Here is a 20,734-nt window from a genome sequence, read left to right on the forward strand (position 1 = left end):
TTACATTTTTAATGTGTAACATTGGAAAAGAACATCCATCAATCGTTTGTTAAGCGTATTTTATGAGCTCTGTTTGTGCGAATTAAAACGACTTTTTACATTTTGCACGTTAACCACTATAATTAATTTTCAAATTCATTGGTTGAGAAACACCAACTTGTTTCATTATATCATCTAACATTACACCATGTCATGAGCATGTAATTACATTCTCATAGCACCTGAAGCAAACAGTGAACATTCTCTCACATGTTTATTTTATTTAATTATAGTCAGTCATTGGATTTATTTTATAACAAACTCTCTCATTCGTGAACATTGAATCATTGCTTAATATATTCTCAATAGAATCCTAACAGACATTCATGTGAATTCGGTACAGTACATAATTTAATGGACTAAGATTGTAATAAGGCCTCAGAACATGTAATTCACTGTAACATCTCATAACTAATAGCATTATTATGCTAAACATAAGAATTTTAACACAATTAATATATTAAATAATTATGTTATAAAAGTATATTTCTCTTTTATACTTGTATACAAGAGAAATAATAAAACAATTATATATGAGGTTTACGTTATATTATTTAAAAAAGTAATGTTCATATAAATATGTATTGATAATAATTATAGGTGTAATTTTTAACATTTTTATTGTAAATCATTAAGATATTTGAAAATTCTATGTAAAAATTCATTTTGCTAGTCTCCCCAATACCATATTTTATTCATTATAAGTAATCCTATCAGTTATGAGTTGTTACATATATCTACTGTTCAACCATTTTAATGTAGTGCTCTTCAAATATTTATACAAACATATTTCAATGGAGAGTACAAAGTGCTACAAAACAATTCCAATATCATTCACTTTATAATCATTAATATATCTACTTCATAGACTCGTTATGTATTTTTAAGGCCATATACGAGTTTTAATACAAAGATGCTGTTTCTTTTAAGCAGTATTTGATATATTGGTTAATTTCGAAATTTGCCTAGTAATAGACAAATAGACCACACAGCCTCGACAGAGAATGTTCACAGTATAAGACAGCAGCACAGATATAGCTCAGCTCAGCCTCACTTCACCATTGCTAACCATGTTCGTATCATAATGGTTTAAATCAAATTTTTTTAGCCATACATACATACGCGCATACAATGTATTTTGTACATGTGTATATATGTATGAATGTATATATACGCATAGGTATATTTATTCGTACAATAATCCTTTACATCTCATAATTTGTATGCATAGAGTACATCTAGACCTACAGCACTGTTTACTGTACAGAATAATTATTGAAATACTAGCATTCATTGAATAGTTCTCACCAAGAATAAATGTGTATCAATGCTACGAAAGAATAAAATAAAATAACCCGTTTGTATTTTTATAATGCATTTAGTTAATATTGCTTATAATATAAAGAAGTACATTTGAAAATGACACTGACTCAATAACTGAAAGAAATTAGCTTTAACATGTACACAAGACTGCATCCATGATTGATATTTCTTATTAATATATATCCTGAACTTAAAAGTTGTTCTAATATCTATAAGTAAGTATTACACAACAACGTACAGAGTAACAATAGTAACAGACCATTTTTACATACATGTCTATTATGGCAGAATGGGTCATGTGCCGAGTTATTTTTGGCTACTGTCAATTCTAAGCCAACATTATAGACATAACTATTATAATCTTAAATAGGACGTGCATGACTGAATATCGATTCAATAATTATCATTACACGTCATCTAACTACTTTCTGATTTAGGGACTTCTAAAAAGAAAAGTCTATAAAATGTTAACCTCACAAATAACAATACGTTAATAGTTTGATTTACATAAATTAATATCACTTAAAGGATTATGCATATTATAAAAATATTTAATTTCTTAAATAATTCGTTATCATATAGTGTAAAAATTCTACAAAAGATATTATCTTTAGATTTCATAAAAACTGACTATCCATAACGATAGAACTATTAAACATAATTATATTGTGCTTTAATTAACAAATATAAAACTTTTTATCAATGTTTTATTTATGTTTGAAGTATCAAAGAATTTTGTCTCCATTTTTATCTAAAATATTAAACTTTCCTAAGAAGCTTCTAAGAGGTTAATATTCTTTTCTATAATTTTGTTAATTGTAGCACATAAAGCAATAATCTTAAAAGGAAAAAGGAAAAAATATAGAAATAAGAAGCAATTGTGAATATAAAAAGAAAAATAAACGTGATCAAATATGTAACTTTTTAGAAGCCCCATAATAATTTATTTTCATTCAACATTTGTCTCAAATCCTTCTCACTCATTCTATTGTAAAACACGCAACATTATTATAATATAAGCCTATTAAAATGGCATTCAGTATTTTCTTATAGGAATATTTCATTCGATATATAAAAAAAATATACAATTTCGACTACTCAATAAAACGTTTAGTAATCGCGAATTTGTACTGTCCGAATGCCATTTTGGTGTAATTTACACTTCTCGTGGACTAGTACTACAAAGTTGTAGGCCTGCCCATGAAATTCTAATTAAAATATTATGTTAAATTTTTCTAAATTAATATTTGTATGGGATTTATATATATATATATGTATGTATATGTATACATATATATATTATAGATATATGTATACGTATACATACACACATACATATATATATATATATATGTATACATATATATATATGTATGTATCTATATATAGCCAATTCACAGTGCTTGTAACATGTAATCATACGAAATAGTCGAGGTACATTTCTTTACAAAACTTTCTTTGTGTCATTATTTTTTGAATGTAAATATGTTTACATATATAAGATTTTATACGATTTTATTTCTTCCAAATACTTGATTGTCACATAGTGACAATTATGTTACATATATGTAATAACATAAACGAATATATATGATTTACTGCTAGTGTTTGTAGAAAGAAATTTCAAAATGTAAAAGTTTTTAGAAACCAATTACCCCAATTATTTCCTATAATATCATCGTCGCAAGCTGTAAATGACTTATACTTACCTGAGGAGTCGCCACTCCTTCGCTAAAAACCCTTTAATTGCACATCAGCTTTAGTGCTTATTAGTTTTTCTTATCAAGAGTTTTTTCATGTTTCAGCAAGTTAATTTGCTATGTCATTTTAGTAATTATATCGTCTTTTTTGGGCAAGATTCTAGTAATGTAACAACATTACAATGCGTCTAATTAATAAAACTGGCTTCATGCCAACTTCAAATTGTTTTCTTCATTATAGGTGTATAATTCAAATAATTTAAAATTTACAGTTCTTCCTGTAGAACACAAGTGGATGTACTCAAGCATATCCCATCAACTGGCTACTATATTACATAAATGCTTGGTATACCACCACATTGACGTGATCAATTTACGTGCAAAAGTTTCTTTATACTATATTGAAACTTGTAAACATACATACAGAACACACACATAGATGCACGAGCTGATGTAAAAACGCATCTGAATGTACACATTATTAGCGTTGTGAATCATTTGCTGGATATCGCATTCTTCGTACAGCTTTTTTGATCTTTCTTGATACAGGTGGAGGAGCGCTGTCATACATAAATATATACATTTATAAAAACAATATACTTAAATAGAATGTATTTGATGTATTTATTAATTCTTTATGGTCATAGTACTTTTTAGCATTGGTATCCTATTTTGTTAGAATTATTTTCACTCTTTTTTTAGTTCCTCTTTTTTAATTTCATTTTGTTTTTATTTTTTTTTTAAAGGTTCAACCCTTTTTCCATAGTTCTTTTTTTTATATTTCATAATATGTACATTACAATAAGATAAGCTACATAAAATTCACTTCTTAAACAAACAGTGACTGTTAATGAATGAGTACTCGTATCACGATATTTCCATACTTTGACTATGAAGAATTAAAAATAATTGTTTCAATACTTACTTAAATGAAATTGGTGCGCTACCACCAGTAAAATTAAAAGAAGGTGGTGTATTAGGATCAAAAGAAACAGCTGGCGTAGAACTTGGAGGATTGAAATTATATTCTCCAGATGGGGTAGAGATAGGTTCCTAAATTAAATAATATTTTTATTTTTTTTAATTAAAATATCAACTTATATTAATGATATATTCGATATTTTGCTTCATAATTGTGCCATTACCATTCTGCCAAAAGTGAAACCCCCAGAGGTTGTTGCAGGTGTTGTATTTCCAAAATTAAATCCTGCATTAGCAGATGAAGTAGATGAAAAAGTTGATGTTGATTGATTTTGATTATTTTGCAGTCCACCAAAGAGTGAAGTTGCAACTGCTGATTGACCAAACGCTGGAGCTTCTGGTTTTGGTGCATTGAAAGTAAAGGTACTTCCTGTATTAGTTTGTGCTGCATTATTAAAACCACTGCCTCCAAACAAATTGTTGGTCTGTTGTGTATTTGAACTGCTACCAAATGTGAACAATTGCTTTGGAGCTGATTCAGTAGGATTATTATTAGCTGAAAAATTAAATCCAGTTCCTGGTTGTGATGGTGTTTGATTAGATGCTGCACCGAAAGTAAATAAATTTGAATTTGATACGTTGTTATCATTTGGTTTTGTGGTTGAAAAAATATTAGGTGCTGAGGCACCACCAAAATTTGAGCTATTGTTATTTCCAAAAACAGGAGCCGATGAACCAAATAAAACAGCATTACTTGTTTGTGAACCAAATGCTGGTGTTGCTACTGCTGCTGGTGTACTAAATACAGGAGTTGTTTTTTCCGCATTTCCAAATACGGACATTTTGTTTTCAGATGTTCCAAAAATAGATTTGTTTTCAGAATTTCCAAATACTGGTACTTTCGTTTCTGATGTTCCAAATAAGGGTGCTTTATTTTCTCCTGTAGCAAAGGTTGATGTACTGGTTTCTCCTGTGCCAAATGCTACTGTTGTTTTTACATCAACATTGTTAAATAATGGCATCGTCTTAGATACACTTGTAAAGATCTGTGGAGTTATTGGCGTTGCTTCTACTGTACTACCAGTTGTTGGTGGACCAGAGGTTCCTACAGATTCGCTTGCACCAAAGGAAAATGTAGGTAAAGTAGAAGTAACATTTGATGATGATGATGTTGCTATTTGTCCAAAAGTAGGAGTAGTTGTAGTTTGTGTAACTGCTTTTGCATCAGTAAATTTAAAGGAATGTTGACTATAAGTTGGAAGACATGTAGTTGCTGGTATTAATACGCTACTGCTAACTGGTATAGTACTTGAAGCAGTAAATGAAAATGTAGAATTAGGCGGATTTTCTAAAGCATTATTTTGAGTAGTCGTTGCTATTAAAGAAGTATTATCATAAATTTTTGATGTAAACGACTCTGTAGTACTTGTGTTTGGTTCAACAGTTTCTTTTGTAATATTTCCTAAAACAGATTTTTGATCTTTTTTTTCTGTAATATTAACTTCTGTTTTACTTGTTCCGAAAGTGAAAGGAGTTGAAATTGTAGTTACAGGTAATTGTTGTTTTTCAGGCAATAATGTTGAATTTTCATTTTTGGGTACATTAAAAGAAAAGGATGTGTTTGTTTCTTTATCTGATTCAGTTGATTTATTGCTTATAGTAGTCTTGTCACTCTTTGCATTAAACTGAAATCCTATATTGCATCCTAATGTTTTTGGGCTAGCATTCGAAGTACTGTTATTTATATCTGTCTTAGATACGTCATTTTTGTCATCTTTGGGAATACCAAATGTAAACTTTCCAGTATCGCTTGGTTGAGTACTACCAAATTTAAAATTATTTATAGATGACTCTCCGGATTTATTTGAATTGTCAGCTTTGTCAATGCCAAATTTGAAATTGTTTGATCCAGCAGGAATACCAAAATTAAATTTTATATTTGAACTTGTACTTGTAGATTCCTTCAATTTTGTATTTCCAGGTTTTACACTACCACAAGAAACACATTCCAAGTTTTCTGCTTTATTTTGTAACATACAAGTATCACAAGTCCAAGAACCTTCAGGTTTTTTAAATTTATCTCCAAAACCACTTGCTGGTAGCTTCTGCACTTCATTAGTCTGATCACAATTAGCACTTGGTTTAGTAGTATTACAGCAGGGGCAAATTGTAACAGAATCAGTATTTCTAACCATACAAGATGAACATTCCCATGAATCTTTGCTTGGCTTAAATTTCTCCATTATTTCTGAATTAAATGATTGCGAAATATTTGAGCTTGTTGTATTCATTTCTTGAGTGGAAACAATTGCTTGCGTATTTGTGTTCTTATTTTTCTTTTGCCTTGCTTTTTTTAATAAATTTGGTTGAGATGCTTTACAACAAGGACATGTAATAATATTAGCGTCATTTCTTAGCATACAACCTGGACATTCCCACGAACCTTCGGCATAACCCTTATTCATTAATTCAGATTGTGATATACCTGCTGGAGATGTATTCGCTTGATTTAAATTCCTTCTTTGTGGTGCATTACAAGAAACACATCTAATATCAGTTAGCTTATTTGTTGTAGAACAAGATATACAATCCCATTTAATATTGCTAATTCTGAAATGAGATCCAAAGCAATCAGTCACAGTTGTTTTTGCTTCTACATTATTACTTGAAGTTGGTGGAGATATTGTAGTTTGCACATTGAATTTTGGTCTCAAAGCTTTACACGCAAAACATCGTGTTTCAGAATTAATGTTTCGAATTAAACATTCATCACATTCCCATATATTTAATACGTTTTGTTTTGTGTCTTTGATTAGATTTTCAGATTTCTTAACAGTTGAATTATTCATTTCTTCACTGGCAGAAACAGTAGGATTTTCATCGCAAGCATCTTCTTCAATACTTGTATTCAAAGATGACTTTGCCTTATGTAATGAAGATGCTTTCTCGATAGATTTATTAGATAGTATATCCACAACACTACCTGTTTTTAAATCGCTAGCAACTTTAACTCCTATTTTGATATTATTATCATATTTTCCTTTGTCTTTAGGTCTAGGAGCTGTAGATGAACCAGACCAGATAAAATTGGATGTTATCGTAGATCCACTGTTGTTATCTGATAAGTTAACCAAAGAATTATTCAAATGATTTTCAGCATTAATTGGACTACTAAATGTGAAATTATTAATAGATTGTAAATTCTGTGTTGGATTTGTGACTTTAATTGGACTGGCAAATTTGAAATTGTCTTCTTTCCTTGAAAGATTTTTAGTTATTGCTTGAGGTAATGTAAAATTAAAATTGGGTAAAGAAGATATTGGTAGAGGTACACTTGGTAAATTAACTATTTCAATAGTATCTTCTTCATTTAAATTTGTTTTAGCTGTTGCCTTAAGTTTTCCATTATGTTTTGTATTTTCATTTTCATCAGATCTAAAGAAAGAAAATTATTTTGGATAAAATATGTTTTACATGTCTGATATTAAAATTTGAAAGTTACTAGAATTTAATCATTTAATACCAATCTAAGTATAAAAACTTACCCCAGACGATATTCTTGAATAGGAGGCGGTGGTCCACTATAAGCAGAAACGATTTTTCGTGCTGCCACTGTTGTGTCTTGTAATTTTTCACGTCTTCTTATCTTAATTATAGCGGGTACAGTTGGCACAATTAATTCTCGAGTTGGAGGCCGTAATCCTACACGAGCAGATGGAGATTCATTTTCTTCTCGCTGACGTTTTTTACTAATTGAAGACGGAGTAATATTTGTGCTTTTTAATGGAATTTTCTTAGCATCTGATATAGGCGATGAAAAATGTTCCAGAGCTTCCAGTATTTTTCTCGCAGTTTGACTCATACCTGATGGGTCAACCGTTGTATTTGAAGGTTTGACTTGGACACTTGGTCTTTTTGGAACTTTAAGTTGAATCTAAAATTATAAAACTCATGTTATTAAAAATATAAATATAAAAATAAAAATATATAACATATACATACATCAGTTGTATTGAGTAGAAGAGACTTTGCTTGGTTTCGTTTATACAATTCAACTGCATTCGCTCCTCCGAAGGTGGTATTTCCACTATAAAAAGGGGACAACAAACGAGATGCACGGTCCAGCGTGTTAGTCATGACAGATGCATTAAAACTTGGCCTATGATTACTTAAAGTATCACGAGGATTGTTGTCTACAAACAATGTCCTTGGTGACTGTAACTGATTAGCTGAAATAAAAATATAGCGTAAGTCCTTAAGTAACGTCATAAAATGATTAACAAAGATATACATAAATTTCTCTTACTAAATGTTAATTTCTCATCTATAAAGCGTTTCCTATTAACAAATGGTGAATTATAAACATCATGAGAAGGAGCTTCTTGTCGACTGGTTTGCGGTATAAGAGAGCTGCAACCACTAGTACTCTCACTTGATTCTGAGTTATCGTCCATTCCATTGGCTGTACCATTATTTGATGTGGAAATTAGGAGATTTAAATCGGACCTTTGTGTAGCTACTGGTCTGCTATCTAATTGTGTGGTAGGTGTAGAACATATTAAATGACCTATCCCACTGGGTCCAGCCATAGAAGGTTTAAGAAAATCATCTCTCTACAAATTTTATATTCATAAAGATATCTTTAATCATTTAAATATCATAATTATCAACCATTTAATTTATTTTACCGTATCATTTTGCACAGAATATTTTCCTCTAGAAATTTTAGTTTTATTATTTGATGTTATAACATTTGATCGAACAGAAAATGTTCCAGGTGGATGGATAATATCTGTACGAATTCGTGGTCGTTTTGATGGTGGAGGTTTTTCTATATCCTCTTCTGGTTCTACTTCTTCAAGGTTTTCAGTATCATTTGAAATATCTCCATTTCCTTGAGACGTATTAAACCATTTACTGATCCATAATGGTTGGGGTATAAAGTCTGTTACTTTAGTAGCAACTTTCTTAACAAATGACTAAAAAGAACAAGTATAATGTTAAAGCAATATTATAAGGAACAAGAAGTAATGTAAAAAAGCAAAGAAAATATATATATATATATTTTATCATAAATATAATACGCAACATACAGTAATTTATAATTTCAACAAAAATATTTAAAAATTAAAAAAATAGGTTCATGTAATTATAAAAACTTTTATATTATAATATGGTTTATATGAAAATAATTCAAAAAAATAAACAGTAATAGCACATACTACAGACCCTTTTCATAACAAATACAAGAAATATAATGATTTTAGATTTTCCTTCCATCTTGACATCATAGTATAAATAATCTTTACATTGATATCAAATAGATAAAACTTTATTTTATATTGTTTATAAGATTAATATGTCATGAATGTCTGTATGACACTTTTACAACTTATTAAACTTGTGGATATTTATAGCTACTAAAATGATTAATTTTATATTAAATTTATAGTATTGTAACAAGTGACATTACAGCAAAGTATATACTTCTATATTCATTAGAGGTCTTTTTTATCTTATATTATCTCGATTTGTAATATATAAAATAAGAGAATGTAAATGTTATTTATAAATATTAATTATGCCGAATTGCCATTCGTATTATGTAGAAATGTGACATAATTATAATGAAAATTAATGAAAACTATCTATGGAATATCGAAAGATAACATGGATTCACGACGACGCTACACGTGAAAATGTTGAGACTTTAGAACATTTACATTCGATAAAACAATTTCGTTGAATTTGGAAGGGAAAAGTAAAAAATATGTAATATTAGATGTTTTTCAAAAGCCTTCTTAAAGTCCTCTGTGTTTCTCAGAATACGAGAAGATGTCAAGGTTACTTGTCGCTTCCAAAGCGATGGCTCTTGCGCTAAAGCACGCAATCGCGCATAAGAGTCGTAAGAAAGATTGAGGTTACTGGGAACTCACATAACCGTGACATCGGGATCTCATGTGAGCGCATCCCAGGAAAAGGGTAGTCGCACAGGACGCATTATACAGAAGGAACGGTATTCGGGAGTAGTAATCCGTTGGTCGTTCTAATTTCGGTACAAAGGCGCGAAGGACCGTTGAAAGGAACGCAGATTCGTTTCTCTCGCGGGCAAATCGTGCCAATATGACTCTACTCACGTTGTTCGTATCGTAAGGCTTCGTACTGTGCGACGATGATCGTCTTGAAGATAAATTCCCGCTACTTTTAGCCATCTTTGCTGCCGTTTCTCCTTCTTTTATGGATCCAGCAGCACAAGTACTGATGATTTCGACTGTCGCATCCCAAAAATTGTCACTGAACCACTACCTCGGAGACTGCGAGCCACGAGCGAAAATATGGCCGCTCCAAAGACCGCCACCAGGGCGCCAGAGATTTCTCACAAATACGCGCTCCGTGTGCCTGCCCACGTGACGCAATACTTATGCGTCGTCCGTCGATCACGACAAGTATGTTCTGAAATACACCTATCACTACTGATTTTATATATGATACTTTTTTCCTTTTCCAGAAACCTTTTATGCGAAAGTATAGAGGGATGTTACTTTTTGAAAAAATCATTAGTTACACTTATTCATTTTCTTTTTTTCACACCATAACAAAGATATTCATCGATTTTAGATGATTATTGTTTTACTACGATAATAATTGAATATATTATAATTCATAATTGAAATTAAATTGCAAAATTATGTTATATAAAAATTCCAGTCTTATGTTCAATAATCGAAAATAATCGAAAATTTTAATAACCAATCATATTTGATTACTCTTCTAGTTGATATCGTCGATATCTCGAAGCAGTCAAAATTTTCATGTTTTCCTATTTTTCTTATAAAATATTCATGTTTAATAATTATTTACAATGTTTTCTTATGCTGCTTGTAAAATATTCATGTTTTATAATTATTTTATCTATGAAAACAATGATTCTTTTCACAAAAAAAGTATAACAAACTGCATTTTAAAATTTAACCATAGTTCCTATTATAACGTAACAATGTACTTTATCCGTGCTAACAGCGTGCTCTAGTGGTCGTTTCCAGTTACTTACTGCATTTTAAATCGTAAGGGAACGTAAGATGTAAAATAAGTTCTGTCCAATTGATATGACATTGTAAAAAAAAAATATATTAAGTATCAAGTTGTATCAAACAAAGGATTTTTTTCATGATAATGACAACTATATTAATTATAACGAAACAAATGAATTATTACCTACACATTTCACATATTCATAATATTTAAAAGCTTACTTCAACATTTCATAATTCTATAAACATACGATAAAAACAAAATTTGTAAATATGAAAGAACACAAGTCTTTAAACCGTAGTGGTAATATATTCTAGGACAATATTCCATGAAATTTATCAAAAGAGAGTTTTCTTCGGAAAAAATAATTAATATATGATGTAGAAAGTAAACAGAAACCTGAAAAGAAAAGAGAGACGTTTATTAAATTACCAAAGATGAAACCTTCGAATAAGCGAAATTTATAATTCGTAAATCAATGATCCATTAATTATTATTTATTATTGATTATCCAATTCGATTTAGAGGGAAAGGCGATAATAATTTTATTTCATGACATAAAGATCGTTCGTCTTTTTTCTCCATAAACACGAATAACATGAATAGCACGAATCAGTTTCACTTTCTCTATACGATCAGAATTTAGAGGCTGTGAATTGCGCATCCGATTGGTTTCACTTTATGAAATAAACAGCAAGTATTATAAACATTCAACAACGGATTTGAGGTCGCGCATATGATCGTCTGGCTATGATCAAGATTGAAACAAACAGGGAAGGAAGGATTTGACACATGGGTGGTTTGCCGTCGAGCCACTTTGATGAACTTTCTTCGTCCGCTTCTTCGACTCGTGACCAACCAAGTATAGCGAAACGCAATTACGCATAGAAAAAGTGGTACAGCGATAAATCAAACGGTTTAATTCATGCAAATAGAAAAATATAACGATCGAATATCGCAATGAATGCGATCGAATCAGTATTTGTCATTTTCTGTTTTATCTTCAAATGGACATTGACAGGATTGTATTTTTAAAAATCAGACCCCGATAAATGGTTATTAATCAAATAACAGCAGAACTGATTTATATTATATTTAAAAAATAAACATATTTAATATTTACTTATAGTAAAATTCTTATCATTTCTGCTCGCTTTCTTAGCAATCAAAGTAGTTTGAATAATCAGAGCATACGGCTGATATCTTTGAACTTGCAGATTGTAATGAGTGAAACTGATAATTTCCTTTCCTTAATGAGAATTCATTACCAAAATGATTATCTTCGCTGGTTAAACTTCTTTTTTTTTAATTAAAATCATATTTGCACGTAAAATAAAGTATATATTTTTACTAATTCATTGTATTTAGCTTTTGACATATAAAAATTCTTTTTTAAATAAAAGTTTGTACAATCGCATATAGAATCGGTTAAATTTCGATTGATTTCGAATGACCATCGGTAGAAACATATATACGATGAAGAAGCAATTTGTTCCGGTCACTTTGATAGACAAAGAGTGGCGAAAAAACGGGGATACTGTATAGCAACTTTCGTGGCAAGAGCGATATTCATTCCTTGCGAACTCGCAGTCTGCATTCGTTCAGCACGATCGCGGTGTGCTTTCAGACGCGCTCACTTTCTTCGAGTTCCTCCGCAGGATCTCTCCTCAAACGATTACGAGTATTATCTCTGCCTCTTTTCTCTCATCAAATTTTAATCGTTTCTTTAATGCCTCTGCTTTAGATCGCAAAGAATTAATAAAATTGTCGAAGATGTTTTTCGAGTGCATATTACAATGAAAACAAAAGTAACGATAACAACGGCGAAAATAAGACAACAATAACGATATGTAACGACGAATCTGTATTTATTTCTAATCGATTGAAAGAATCGTTAAACAATTTCACGTGCAACGGACATGAATTATTTGCGCTGTGGATTCGTAGCGATTCTTCTTTTCCTTCTCGCGATGGTCGATTGCACCATGATGAAAATCATTCGAGACGATCATTTAAGTAAGTTCAGATGAAGTTACGAGTATTTGATTTTTTCTAAAAAAAATGGTTATAAAAAAGAATTTTGCTACCAAATTTTTCTAGAAAACATTTTTCAATGTTTAATATTATTAATGTTTTATTAATATTTTACTTCGTTTCCTTGTTTTATCTCAAAGAGAAAATTTTTAATTCAATCCTCCTCTGTGAATTAAATTTCGATCGGTCTCGCATGAGAATTCGCAGAGGGCAATTGAGGAAGAACCGAAGTTTTTGAAATAATAGAGTGCGGATGTCCAGCAGCATCTCATAGGCAACCACGATCCACAACTTCTGAGAAGAATAAAGTAACATCCACGACATCGATGACATCCAATCGACAAACGGCTGTTTCTACCACTATCTCTACGACGGGACGAATCTTTAATGGAAAACCCAGTAGAAGAGGATCTTGGCCATGGCAAGTCTCTCTGCAGCTACTACATCCAAAATTAGGTTTTATCGGTCATTGGTGCGGTGGAGTTCTCATCGATCCTAAATGGGTCATTACGGCGGCACACTGTATCCACAAGTTAGCATCCTACTCGAATAATCTGAGCATTTCAAAAAGTATAAAAAAAAGTGATGTCATCAATCTTTTTGTTCTTAGCGATCTCTTTAATCTTCCAATCGGTGCCTTATGGACGGTTGTGGTCGGAGAAAGAGAATTAGATTCCGGTAGTCGTGGATCAGCTAGATTACCCGTTGAACAAGTGATACTTCATGAGAGATTTAATAATTATGTTCACGATATCGGTGAGTATATGTTACATCAAAAAAATGATAATACTTAAACAACGAATGGAATATCAATTAATTAATTACACGAACTTGCGTCAGATTTAGAAGTAAAATAACAGCCACACATGTCAGTAAATAGTACCAGCCATCATTCAAGGTGATTGAATAAATAGAAATATGTAGAACACTGATCGTATATTTTTTTTATCTTTTTTTAGCTTTAATGAAACTTGCTAGACCAGCGCCTCTTTCCAAAGTAGTGAAGACGATATGTCTTCCAGACGCGGAGGAAAAACTCGCGGACAGCAATTGCGTAGCATCCGGTTGGGGTCGTTATGGACCTTCACCATCTCTCTCGACTGCACTCCTCGAGGCTTCGGTGCCATTGTTAAATCTCGAAGAGTGCTTACACGCTTACGGAAAATCCGTTCCTATTGTTAATGGCCACTTGTGTGCTGGACACATTGATGGCTCTTCGGGAAGTTGTGTTGTAAGTATTAACGTATAGTCATAGTTAAAAAGAGGATAAATAGAAAAGAAAATTATTTAAATCAGTTTATTCTTTCTAAAAATAAATTCTCGTATCACGCTGTCCCATTTTCTGACCGAATCGAACCAAGTGCTGCTCTAAGATTACTATTATAATGTCTTCTTTCGGTACACTCAAGTAAATTGCACCCCGGCGCCTTTCGTCAAATTAACATTAACTCGTTTGAGATTGGATTATATTGACGTATAAATAAAATAAGAAATAAGAAAAAACAGAAAAACAACATTAGAGGATAGCATCAAGAAAATGATGTTGCTTTTCTTTCTTACACTTTCTCTATTTCTCTACACCGTGTGTAATGTTTTTTTGTGAAAATACGAACGCAACGATTAGTCTGATCGATCTATCGTCATGAAATAGTCGATTTTAATGATCATGCGACGCATCAGTCCGCTCATTTATACTGAATCGGATTTCACGTCGAGTAATAGAGCATGTTTTATGTTTCGAAAGTGCTAATTCAATTCTGATTAGTCTTCTCTTACGCTTTCACGTAATAAAACATCGTGGTTACAGTGTGCTTGTGGTATTAATGCTATCAACATAATCGGTAAATGTTGAATCATTTTTAAAACGTTCACTCTATCTATCTGTTTTTGCATCAGGGAGATTCTGGAGGCCCCCTACAATGCCGTCGTTCAGACGGTGTCTGGCAATTGGCCGGTGTTACTTCTTTTGGTTCTGGATGTGCTAGACCAGGATATCCCGACGTTTACACCAGGATACAACACTATTTGAATTGGATAAGAAACATTATCGACAATGATAGCGACATATAGATTATTATTCATCGTGATTGGATTATATGAAGCAAGTTACAATTTATAGATTATATTCAATTATTGCATGTTTGTATATATGTATGTATGTCATGTATGCACAAAATGAGTCACATAAGTTATTAAAAGTCAATATCTATAATGTTTACAAGGTATTAATAATTTATGTTTTTTACAAATGATTTTCAAAATTTTTGATGTAATCTTTCCGAAATTTTTCGATTTTTACTATTGCTACATAATGAAATAATATTTTATAAGAACTGCGCCATTCTGAACTTTTCCTGAATGTGTTTATATACATTTTATTTTTAATTTTACGTTATATTTACAACGTACGATAAAAAAGACATTTGTTACCTGTATAACTTAAAGAAGAATGAAACCTAATAGGAAACTACCTAGTAGGAAAAAAGTGTAACGGAAACATTCTCTTCTTAACTTTCGAAAATAGCTTTTCTTCGAAAAGCTATTTGCTGGCAGATAGAAAAATTCATCCGCGTACTATTGCGATTGATATTCGTTTCCATACTCAAGACAAGAAGATCTGCATTTATATAGGGTGTATTACGAACTCCCGTTTTCATAGGGACGTTGCATAACATCAACGTTATATATGTAATACAATCAAAGTGGTTGCGCTTCTTCGATGAAATTAGAAATATCGATTTATAGCTAGGCGTACGCAGTACAGTCCAAGTATCCACGTATATACATATTATTACATCGAAGTGAATACATTAATTAACGTAATACGAAACACTCAACGTAGGAAAGCCTACGTAAGAGTATCTACCAATAAAGCTACTCGATGCATCACCTGGAATAAGAAATCGTATTAAGTATTATTGTTCCAATTTGACAATAACTATAATTTAATTTTAAATAACTCTATTACATTCTGTATACTAATTGTTATTATTGTTGTAATATATATGTTACATATAGATATACATGTAAATATATTGTCTTAAAAAAACAAATGAGAAGCAAGACATTATTATAGAAATAAAGTATAATATTGTATATATCTTCTATTGATATAATTATAAGAAAAAGCTAAAAGCCTGTAGTTGAAGGGTGAAGTTTTAATTCTTTGGTACTAAGTTCGCAAGTTTAATAACGTAGTTAAATTCTGTGTTATCGAACAGTAAATGCATCAGGTATACATCAGACAGCTATTCAATTATTTAACAATGTATTTATTGCATCGTGTTATTTTAAGAATAATGAAAATATATAGAATAATATTATATTATTTAAATAATCTTATCATGCTCTTTCTATATTATTTCCATAAGTTTCTTGATTCAAGTACTTGATTAAAATAAGCAATCACAAAACGAAATCATTAATCGAACTAATATGATAATAATCAACATAATAAATTATTATTATATACATATTATTTTATCTGTTTTAGTCATATTTATTCGAAACACGTCATTTATCATACACACACACATACACACACACATTTACCAATTACATTATATGCCTTGTTACGTTATTGCACACCTGGTGTTGTCAGTATTACTGTTCCATTTACATAGGAAAGATAGAAATATGTTCGGACTAATTAAGCGTTATAATGAAATTTCTTTGCTGCTTAGAGATCCACCACATGTGTCATATTTTTTTAATGTCATATAATAATGCACACCGATAATAAAATAACATTTATTTGAGAACTTAACGTTTAGATAACAACAAAAAAGCTAATACGAATCAGTCTTTGTAATTTGATACTAAGACAATATATAACAGAGTAGCGCAGACTTACAATTAAGTAAAAATTTTGTCAGGGCTAAACATTAATTTATACCATTAGTTGATTAACTATAGAATTCTTTCCCTGGGGACAATGCGAAAGGGTGTGCCATTTAATGTTAATAGCCATATTGTACCACTATCATAAATAACGTACAGACTTAATCATAAAAAGTTCCTTTTTTAGAGAAAAACAAATCATTTTTTTATTTTTATTTTTATTCTATAAAAATATATAATTTGAATAGATAAGATATTTAAATATATATTTATCAGGTTTAAAATTACGTAAGTATATTTAAATCTACAGATTTATCCCGCGCAAGCCAAAAGTGGATCACGTGACCCTTACTGATACGTCATCGTAGTCGCCTGAAAGACAGAAAGGGACGCCAAGGGTAGATTGGGAGCGGCGTGAAGAGGGAGGGTACGAACCAGCGACGACGCACGAATACACTCCACCTCTCGCGTCCATGGCGAGCGGTACAGTCGGGAGTGAGAGTGTACGTTCTCAATCAGTAGGACACTTTCATCGAGCTGAGGAAAGTGAGGGAGACCGTCATTTCTTCGAGAAAACCTAGGTGGGAAAGAAAAAAAAGTGGTTAGAGACGATTAGATGGGGAAAGAGAAGTGAAAGACGAGAATCGCGAGAAGAGAGTGTTCGGTAGAAAGAAGAAGAGAGGGAGAGAGAGAGCATGGAGAAAGGGAGAGACAGTGTTGCAGTAACGTCGACTCATCGTAAAAACATGTTTCAATTCCAAAAGAGATCGTAGCTTGACTCTATTACTTTCTCTTTCTTCCTTCCCCTTCTCTCCTTTTTTTTCTTTATTTTCGTCGTCTTTCGAATACCTATAGGATTCGAATCGAGATATATACGCGAGAAAGTAAAGAAGAAACGAGAAATGCGAAGGATAGAGACGCGACATTGACCGCAGAAACAGGCAGGAAAAGGACGCGAAGGAATAGAATCGGTTTCTCATCGTGGAAGGGAAGAAAATGATGACGACTGCACGTGCAGACGCGCTCAATACGAAAATGGAAAAAAGAAGGAACGAGAGGGAGACTCGATGAAACATTTCCTGAAACGGTAGACGGAAGAACGTCGCCGGGGGAAGCCTTTTATTCCAAAGGGAGTCCCTCGGAAGGGAGAAAACGGACGCGCCGACTACTGCGACACGAAGTAAGAGACGGCGTTGAATGCTTCGATGCTATTAGATTAGATTTTTTTCCGTAATCCGATTACAATGTTATTTCCTTTGACCTTCGCTTTTCTTTTCTCGATTTCAAGAACTAAAGAGTAACGCGCTTTAAAGGCAAATTTTTCGCGAGAAAAATGGGTGCGTCGAGAAAAAGAGGGTTTAACGAATATCGAATTGATTCAAAATGGCTACGTCTTTTATAGTCCGCATCGTAACGTAACAGAACGATACGTTTATATTTATGCTTCAGCGGAATGGAATACGTTGGTAACGGTGATTTTTACGATGCCGACGATGGACAAATTCAAATCAGGAGAAACGTTAATTCGAACTTTTCGTATAACCTTCATGCGCTGATTATGCCTTCTTAAACTTGAAATAAAACGGAATGCGTTAGATTGTACAGTACGTAACAAGACGACAAATTTGTATGACCGTTGAAACGTTTCTTTCGATCATTTAATTTTTTTCCTTATATTTATTAGTTTATAATCTATTTATCATCGTTATTCGTTTTTTCATAATTTCTTATTTTCCTTTTACAACATGTATATACAATCGCATATATAGGATGAGTCATTCAATTTGTTGAAAGTCAATATTTCAGTAACTAGACAAAATCTCGAATAAAAGAACTTTCAACCAAATTTTATAGAATTTGTTCCTTTTTATATGTAACAATAATATTTCTTTTTCTAATATGTATGATGTTATAATATAGATATCCTATATACTATCTACAAACGTTTGAAAATTAAGAATTTCTGCTCTTTTCATTAATTAGTTTGTTTGTTTGTTTGCTCAAAACATCTTTATTTCAGGTACGAAAATAGACAAAGCTATTAACTGGATGATATAAAAGGACTTTCGTTGGCTGATCAAACATGAACAGAAACAACAATAACAATAACAACAATCATAATAATAACAACAATAATAACAATATGTCATTAACCACACCGCCAGCGATACATGTCGGTCCGATAATAACGCCAGGTTCGAATGAGACCATTTCTATAGTGATACCGTTGTCCGCTCAATTGGCCACTGTTTCTGGACAAAAGGTCGAGAAAGCATCTTGTAAGGATTGTGGGAAGGATGCAAAGCAACGTTCGCCGAATGGAGCTACGCCGCGAATTAGAAATGATAAGACGAAGGGTTGTCCTTATCCCACTTGTACACGATACGGTCGCGCTTTTTCAAGGGCACATGATTTGAAGCGTCACATCGCACGACATGAAATGCGGAAAGAAAAGCTGATGGATGGTGAGAAGGGACAACTGGTCATCGGTTGTCTTGAATATGCAAAGAATCTCGTAAACGATTCTGCTTTGAGGACGAACGAGTCCTTTAAGACAGAAATTCCTAGAGATACAGAAACTAACGTTAAAACGTACACATGTCCTCGTTGCAAGAAGAGATACTTAGAGGAGGGCAAATTTAAGGCTCATCTCGCTATGCATGACAAGGTAATCATTGTCAAGGTAATCACAGATAATAAAATTACTTTTAACATTGTATAAAACTAATATCAATCCTTGATCTTCAAATATATAATATCGAAATTTCAGACAATGGCGAAGAACGTATGCACTCTATGCGGGTTACAACTTCAGAACGAAGCCGATATGCAGGAACATATGAAGCAACACGCGGGTGCTATCTTGCATACTCAGTCGGCCCAGTCAATGCCACAAAATGAAAAGGAGGATGATTTCCTTCTCGAAGAGATGCTCCTACTGCATAAAAATCCACGAAGAACATCGTCTTCCGATAAAACAGTCGATGTTGCTAGTGGCAAAGTCGCGACAAAAATTAGGTGCGACTACTGTTCGAAGACTTTCAAAACAAAATGGACATTGAGTTCCCACGTAGCCGCACACGAAGGTCGTTATCAGTTTGATTGTGCCCAGTGCGGCAAGAAATTTGTGAGAAAGAGTCATTACGAGGGACACGTACGTTCCCACGAAGCAGCGAGGCCTTACGTATGCGAGCAGTGCGGAAAGACGTTCAAGGAATTGAAGCACAGACGCGAACACACCAAAAGAAAGCATCCTGGAAATCAGAGTGCTATACAAAATCTCTTGGATAGCATCAGTCCGTGTGCATCTGAGGAAGTGCCGGTCGATCAGGCTAAATTTACTCTCTTGATGCCGGTGAACTTTACCGCTTAACAATAAGACGTATCGAATGTATTGATTTAAAAGCTTTTTCTCTCATATGTATATCTAGAGATATGATAGACTTTACGTTGAAATCTTTGTTAGTTTTCTGAAGATGCACCGATAAGAAAAAATTAGCATTAACGAGTTTCAATTTCTTATATATGGCGTATTGAACTTTTTTTCTACATAGTCTTTATATATCTTTTTTAATGGTAAAATCAATGTATTATGTATAACAATGATGAAGTTATTAAATTATTCTTTTGTTTCGTCTCGTCGAAAATTCTTATACAAAATTTTGTTATCGAAAGAAGACGAATAAATCTTAAATTTGCTTACGATGGAACAAAGAAAATAACAAATAAATGTAACGTTATTTGCTGTGCACCATTTCTAGAATATTTTAATAAAATTTTAATATCGATGTGTCGACGAAATACCAGAGTCATTAACTTTATTACTCGTAATTTTAACACATCTA

The 20,734-nt window shown here is 32.2% G+C and overlaps 3 protein-coding genes across 11 annotated transcripts; 2 read left to right on the forward strand and 1 right to left on the reverse strand.

The window, feature by feature from the left end:
- Positions 1–1,208: 1,208 nt before the first annotated feature.
- On the reverse strand, positions 1,209–10,394 carry LOC124946548 (nuclear pore complex protein Nup153). The gene is made up of 8 exons (XM_047487337.1): positions 10,121–10,394; positions 8,672–8,962; positions 8,290–8,596; positions 7,986–8,212; positions 7,529–7,917; positions 4,208–7,418; positions 3,988–4,115; positions 1,209–3,622 (listed from the first exon to the last, which is right to left on the reverse strand). Exons 1-8 carry the CDS (start codon positions 10,193–10,195, stop codon positions 3,544–3,546), a joined length of 4,707 nt encoding a protein of 1,568 aa, XP_047343293.1. The 5' UTR covers positions 10,196–10,394; the 3' UTR covers positions 1,209–3,543.
- LOC124946554 (chymotrypsin-like elastase family member 2A) lies at positions 9,881–17,769 on the forward strand. Of its 6 annotated transcripts, none has more exons than XM_047487353.1 (6): positions 9,881–10,429; positions 10,492–13,031; positions 13,311–13,805; positions 14,009–14,280; positions 14,946–15,150; positions 17,200–17,769. In XM_047487353.1, the coding sequence occupies exons 2-5, from the start codon at positions 12,935–12,937 to the stop codon at positions 15,117–15,119; spliced, it is 1,038 nt and encodes a 345-aa protein (XP_047343309.1). In that variant the 5' UTR covers positions 9,881–10,429; positions 10,492–12,934; the 3' UTR covers positions 15,120–15,150; positions 17,200–17,769. The 6 variants fall into 6 exon arrangements, with proteins under 6 accessions (XP_047343309.1, XP_047343308.1, XP_047343310.1 ...); XM_047487357.1 differs by lacking the exon at positions 17,200–17,769 and having other exon boundaries at positions 9,884–10,429; positions 13,311–13,581; positions 13,660–13,805; positions 14,946–15,267; XM_047487352.1 differs by lacking the exon at positions 17,200–17,769 and having other exon boundaries at positions 9,882–10,433; positions 14,946–15,267.
- Positions 17,334–20,695, forward strand: LOC124946553 (gastrula zinc finger protein XlCGF57.1-like). 4 transcript variants are annotated; one of them, XM_047487348.1, is made up of 3 exons: positions 17,334–17,470; positions 18,910–19,572; positions 19,660–20,695. In XM_047487348.1, the coding sequence occupies exons 2-3, from the start codon at positions 18,973–18,975 to the stop codon at positions 20,260–20,262; spliced, it is 1,203 nt and encodes a 400-aa protein (XP_047343304.1). In that variant the 5' UTR covers positions 17,334–17,470; positions 18,910–18,972; the 3' UTR covers positions 20,263–20,695. The 4 variants fall into 4 exon arrangements, with proteins under 4 accessions (XP_047343304.1, XP_047343306.1, XP_047343303.1 ...); XM_047487350.1 differs by having other exon boundaries at positions 17,369–18,069; positions 18,910–19,557; XM_047487347.1 differs by having other exon boundaries at positions 17,370–18,069.
- Positions 20,696–20,734: the final 39 nt, after the last annotated feature.

This window comes from Vespa velutina, chromosome 2 (assembly GCF_912470025.1).
Source record: "Vespa velutina chromosome 2, iVesVel2.1, whole genome shotgun sequence".
NCBI lineage: Eukaryota > Metazoa > Arthropoda > Insecta > Hymenoptera > Vespidae > Vespa > Vespa velutina.

Bases quoted from the DNA above. Each gene is read 5' to 3' on its own strand.
- LOC124946548 (XM_047487337.1), bottom strand. From the start codon at position 10,195: ATGGCTAAAAGTAGCGGGAATTTATCTTCAAGACGATCATCGTCGCAC. The intron at 8,213-8,289 runs GTAAGAGAAATT...TTTTTATTTCAG, and splicing joins AGATGAGAAATTAACATTTA to CTAATCAGTTACAGTCACCA. The intron at 7,918-7,985 runs GTATGTATATGT...TTATAATTTTAG, and splicing joins TTCTACTCAATACAACTGAT to ATTCAACTTAAAGTTCCAAA.
- LOC124946554 (XM_047487353.1), top strand. From the start codon at position 12,935: ATGAATTATTTGCGCTGTGGATTCGTAGCGATTCTTCTTTTCCTTCTC. The intron at 13,806-14,008 runs GTGAGTATATGT...ATCTTTTTTTAG, and splicing joins TAATTATGTTCACGATATCG to CTTTAATGAAACTTGCTAGA. The intron at 14,281-14,945 runs GTAAGTATTAAC...TTTTTGCATCAG, and splicing joins GCTCTTCGGGAAGTTGTGTT to GGAGATTCTGGAGGCCCCCT.
- LOC124946553 (XM_047487348.1), top strand. From the start codon at position 18,973: ATGAACAGAAACAACAATAACAATAACAACAATCATAATAATAACAAC. The intron at 19,573-19,659 runs GTAATCACAGAT...TCGAAATTTCAG, and splicing joins ACAAGGTAATCATTGTCAAG to ACAATGGCGAAGAACGTATG.